The sequence below is a fragment of the Limulus polyphemus genome, unplaced genomic scaffold (assembly GCF_000517525.1).
Source record: "Limulus polyphemus unplaced genomic scaffold, Limulus_polyphemus-2.1.2 Scaffold2699, whole genome shotgun sequence".
Taxonomy (NCBI): Eukaryota; Metazoa; Arthropoda; class Merostomata; order Xiphosura; family Limulidae; genus Limulus; species Limulus polyphemus.
Window position 1 is genome coordinate 132596 of NW_013668309.1, and position 6000 is coordinate 138595.

The 6000-nt window shown below is 30.5% G+C and overlaps 1 protein-coding gene across 2 annotated transcripts in view; it reads right to left on the reverse strand.

The window, feature by feature from the left end:
- The window catches only part of LOC106467665 (kynurenine formamidase-like), a 29135-nt gene extending 24325 nt beyond the window's left edge, over positions 1-4810 (reverse strand). For both annotated transcript variants that reach the window (XM_022395871.1, XM_013928037.2), the window contains exons 1-3: positions 4742-4810; positions 3378-3448; positions 1890-1980 (exon numbers count right to left, since the gene is read on the reverse strand). In XM_022395871.1, coding sequence (XP_022251579.1) covers positions 1890-1980; positions 3378-3392 — 106 coding nt within the window. In that variant the 5' untranslated portion in view covers positions 3393-3448; positions 4742-4810. The remainder of the gene's footprint in view (positions 1-1889; positions 1981-3377; positions 3449-4741) is intronic.
- Between the last annotated feature and the right edge of the window lie 1190 nt (positions 4811-6000).

Consider the following 6000-nt stretch of genomic DNA (forward strand, 5'->3'; position numbering starts at 1 on the left):
AATCAACAGAATCACTCTAACTACAATGCGTGTGAGTCTCTCTTTGCCTTAAAAAAAGTTGTTCACAAACAATTTCAAATATAGTTGAGTTAGTGAGAAGCAAGGAACATGTAACATACAACATAAGACTATCATATGGATAACAATTTTTAACCAAGATCCACAATGAAAAGCCCATGGATAACAATTACTACTCAAAGTCCACAATGCCAAAAACCCATGGATAACAATTACTACTCAAAGTCCACAATGCCAAAAACCCATGAATAACAATTTTTAACCAAGATCACAGTGAAAAACCCATGGATAACAATTACTACTCAAAGTCCACAATGCCAAAAACCCATGAATAACAATTTTTAACCAAGATCATAGTGAAAAACCCATGAATAACAATTACTACTCAAGGTCCACAATGACAAAACCCCATGGATAACAATTTCCACAATGAAGAAACCCATGAATAACAATTTTTAACCAAGATCCACAGTGAAAAACCCATGGATAACAATTTTTAACCAAGATCCACAGTGAAAAACCCATAGATAACAATTTCCACAATGATAAAAACCCTTGGAAAGAAAAAAACATCTAAAAAACACGGACATTTCTGGATAAAAATATTATTTCTGAACCTTAACTGATATCGTTAGGTTAATAATTGCTTACATTTAAGTCAGTAACGAATACAAAGAAACCAAAAATTATCTTACAAAACACCACTTTACAAATGTCAATGCAAATTGATATTTCTCTGATAAGAAAATTCCTAAAACAATAACCTTGGCTATATAATATGTTATCTTGATATAACAAGGTCTTAGTAATAATTACTTTTATTAAATATACTTTATGTAGCAAAGCTTTAGTGATAATTATGTCACATTGATAGAATGATTCTTTCATGTTTGTTTTTGAATTTTGTACAAAGCTATATGATGGCTATCTGCATTAGCTGTCCATAATTTAGCAATGGTAGACTACAGAGAAGACAACCAGTCAACATCTACCACGGCCAACTCTTGGACTACTCTTCTACCAACGAATAGTAAAATTGACCATCACTTTATAACACCCCCACAGCTGAAAGGTCAAGCATGTTCAGTGACAAGGATTCGGACCCACGACTCTTAGATTGCGAGTTGAGTGCCCTAACCACCAGACCATGCCAGGCCTGATTCTTTCATAAAACAATTGGTAATTGTACAGGAATAAGATAAAAATGGTTAAGCTAACTAAAGTATTTGATATTTTTCCTACATTCCCAATAAATTACAAACCTTTGTTTTGAAAAAAAGACAGAAAATATATTTTGGAAACAAATATGGGCTCTCCAAGTTAGTTTTCTATAAACGTGTTTTTAGTTGTTAAAAATCACATACTTTGCCATCACAGCTATATTGACTTACTAACTACTAAAGTATTAAAAAAAAACTCATAGACAAACATATTGCATCAAAATATATTTTGGAAACAAATATGGGCTCTCCAAGTTAGTTTTCTATAAACGTGTTTTTAGTTGTTAAAAATCACATACTTTGCCATCACAGCTATATTGACGTACTAACTACTAAAGTATTAAAACAAAGCTCATAGACAAACATATTGCATCAAACTGCTCATCTGAGAAAATCATAGCAGTATATTAACAGCATTTAAATGGTGAAAAGCATGGAATTATTTCTACAGTAACCAGAAGAACTGCAAATTCACGAACTAATTCATTACAATTCATTTTAATTTTTTGCAATAGTCCAGCCTTTATATGTTGTCAATTTCAAACCTCTTTTCATTGCAAGTAAGTAAATACAAATTTTTTAAATTCCTATGAAAAAAAAAGATGCATATATACAGATAATTTGATAAATATTAAACCAAAACTGCTATACCTTTAGCTCCTTCACTGATAACAGTTAGCAGAGCTTTTTCTGGCGGATAACGATGAGACCATAAGTCTACAGAGTACTGCTTTTGGATCTCCTGATAATAATTAAATAAAAGATTTATATAGAAAATACTTAACATTAAGCAAAACACTAATAATAATATATTTATCAACAAAATTTTAATTTCCTAATAATTTCAGGCATAAATACACACACAAGTGTTTTTAGGTTGAGTACTTTAGCCTAATGTATACAACTGAAATCATTGTAGATTTCCAAAAATTTGTAATTATTTTGTACTTCAGAGATTTCTATATCATTCCTCATGTTTCTCACAAATGTTTAAAACTTCAAATACAAGGAAGTGTATGTTAAGTGTTAACTGGAAAAGGTTATACAGAGAAAGGTTTTCAAGGTTTTTGTTATTAGGATTGGGCAGAATATCCCAGAAAGAAAGGTGCTTGATTGAAAATTATCTAGAAGGATATAGACATTTTTTTCAGTGTAAAAATTTCTAGTCAGCACATAAATCTATTTATTGATCAATTATTTGTTCCAAATGGAGTTTTCTTAGAAAATTGACTATTTTATTGAAGAGCCTAAAAAAACTGTATTAATATTCAAGCTATTGAGTGGGGTCTAACGTTACTTCAGGAAGAAGCACATTCAATTCTAAAATTGACTGTTGAATGTATATTTACTAACCAATTATAACAATACGACTAGAATGAGCTATGAAGAACTTCAAGTTGCTAAGTCTTTGTCATCAGTTAGGAGTAAACTGAGTACCAGGTGTGTTTCAACTAATCTTGCAAGTCATAGAGTATATTTTAAATAGTTCCTATCTTCAAGAAGATAAGGCAATACTGCGAATCCTTGTCAGCAGTTAAAGAAGTGTTTTCACCTGCCAGGATTTTTGCTTTCATTCTATCTATTGACATGATTACAAAGGTAGCAGAGCAAATCCCTTACATTAATCCAGAGGTTGTTCCACGTAATGTGGCTGAACATTATACTGTGAATCCTTGTCAGCAGTTAAAGAAGTGTTTTCACCTGCCAGGATTTTTGCTTTCATTCTATCTATTGACATGATTACAAAGGTAGCAGAGCAAATCCCTTACATTAATCCAGAGGTTGTTCCACGTAATGTGGCTGAACATTAAACTAGGAAGTTGTATGGGGAAGAAAGATTAAGTAAAAATGATGTAAATGAAGACTATGACTTAGAGTGACACTACTGTGACTTGAAGACAGTGTCTGTTAATGGTTTAAATGCTACATCTTTGTTACTATTGCTCAGAAATACTAAACAAAATGAAAAAAAACTATGAGCTTAGAAAAAAACAAAACAATTATAGTTAAGCCTATAATTTGTAAGTTTATGTAAAAAAATATCCAAATTTGAAAATAAAATGATAGCAGAATATTTTCTGTAAAAATCAACATCTCCAGTAACAGTGGATTTATAAAAACACCATAAATGTAATTAACCTCATCTAAAGGCATGATTATTAGGTTGTAACTGTCTTTCAGTCTTGTTTGTCTTGCAGCTTCAGTGACACCTGGAATGAACAAAAAACAATCAGTCACGTGTATTTGGTTCTGTTTTAATAACTCCTAAGAAATTTTAAAAACTAGTAAATTATCTTGCTGGACTTATCAATCTAACATTCCATATTTTAATGGAATGAAAATGAATTACATCTTTACAAGTAATATATTTTCCTAAAAAGTGACACCATAAAAAAAGCAAAGGTTACTTTTTCTAAAAACAGAATAACTACAAAAACCTGAAACTTTAATCCTAGAATTATACAAAGACATCCTTTTCACAATAATATTATTATTACTAGTTTGAAAAAAAAAGAAAAAAAAGAGTTGTTTCCAGTATAAGGTTTAAAAGTAAGTTAGAACTATGTCAATCTACATTCATTTATATAACATATACACAATGGATCCTCTTTTTTTTTTTTATTAAAAGGCTGTAGTGGAATGATTAGGGTTTGATCCCCCCCCCTCATGCAACAATATTTTGAGAACAGTTTGAAATATTTTGCAATTTCTCATAAATGATATTTTTCATAGTATTACAAAAATTTGAATCATAACTTTAGTAATATGCAACTATAATCAATGGACTTTTATAAGCAAATTACATCGAAAATGTTAAGCTCAATTTTCATTTTAAGATTATTATTTTTGGTTACTTAAATTTATTACAGTATCAATCGAAACCAACTCTATTTATTCAATTATTTACAAGCTGCCCAGTGTCGGCTAACAATACGAATAATTAAATTGTGGCGAAATGCTACAAATTCTTCAAATACCTATAGAATGATACGCTTCTTTTTTGTGAGTAAATACACTAGTTAGATAAGTAAAAGTTAATTCTTATGATTCACATTTTCATACACTTTAAAACTTTCACACATAAATAAACGCAACTAGGGTAAATTTCTGAAAAAAAATTAAATAAGGTATAATTAATATTATTATTGGGTAATACCTTATAAATATAACAAAAAAACAATGGCGGATTTTAATTTCTGTCCGCGAAACTGTTATACTTTATAGACGCAAAAGTAAAGTAAAATAAACCGTGTTGTTTGAGTCCTGGTATTGAGTCTAAACTGGACTGTAAAATCGAGTCTAATTTAAAACAAGTTGGTTATTCTTCAATTTCAAAGTCCAAAATTCAGTAATCTGTTGACAGATCTGTACCGATACACTGGGCAATCAAAATAAATTTTGCAATATTTTCTTAAGAAATAAAATTTAGCAGATTCATTAAAATTAAATATCTAACGTTAATTATCTTTAGCAATAATAATTAATATACTTTAAAAACGTACGATATTCGTAATCTACTGACTACACTACAGTCCACCAGTACAATCTTTTTTTACAAACATATTAGTTACATCAGTAGCCCCCTCTTTACTTTAAATGATTGTTATTTAATTGTGAAAATGTAGTATTCAGTGAAAAAACAGGATTACTCAGTATAAGTGAAAATAGGTATAAAGTGTTAAAACTTCTTGATGAAACACCAAAATTAAATTAATATATGTTTAAAAATATTACATATTTAATTATACTTTCAGGAGTAAAAATGCTGTGATGAATAAATAGCGAAGCTATTCAATCAAGAAAAATGTATTTATCATACTTTAATTCTTTAAAAGGTGGAATTTCTGCAAACTGTCTAAGCCAGACAGAAGCAGCCTTCTGAATCAATATCAAACGAAAATATATGAAGACAAAATTAAAAAATAAATAAATGAGAAAGGATGGATGGTTCTTGATTAGAACATCAAGAATTAAAAATTTACTTTAAATTTTCAGAAGTTTTATTAAATATTACAAACTTTTAAAAATATTTTTTTAGTTTTTTTTGCCATTTTTTTCACGATAATATTGTTACGTCTCCGTTTGTTAATCATTTTTTCCGTAAATTCTTTCCAACCAAACTTTAACGACACAAGTCCTTACTTAATAAAACTGGTTTATTCTTTCTGAATATAACTTTATATTTCAACATTCGCGCTAAAACAAACTGTTACGACAGTGGGGGTCACGTGACGAGTATTCTAGAAGATTCGCTAGTGTGTTACGACAGCGGAAGTCAAGTGACGCTGGTAGCAAGTGTTGAGGGTTTTAGAAGTTTCTAGAACAGGCAGTATTATCGTATATAAGTGCGCTAGATAGTGAGAGAGAGACAGACGGGGAGGCCGAGACGGAGGCAGGGACGAGCAGAGACGAAGCAAGCAGAGAGAAAGAAAGACAGCGATTACGGTCGGCGGGAACTGAGGATAGCAGACACAGAGATCGGAACTATAGTTTGCGAGGACGGACAATTAAGTCTAAGCGCGATAGAAAGTGAGTGAATTGTTGTGAACTATAATGTGTGTAACTGTGAAAATTAAGTACATTACAAAGTTGTATTGAGGAAGAATAAACAAGTTTTATAATGAAAGGACTTGTATCTTAGAAGAATTAACAAACAAACATACAGAGACGTAACAAAAACGCTATAACAACGAACGTTAACTTCAACAATACTCCCTGACTGCAGATCAATTACTCACTACCTACACATTGTCACGTCACG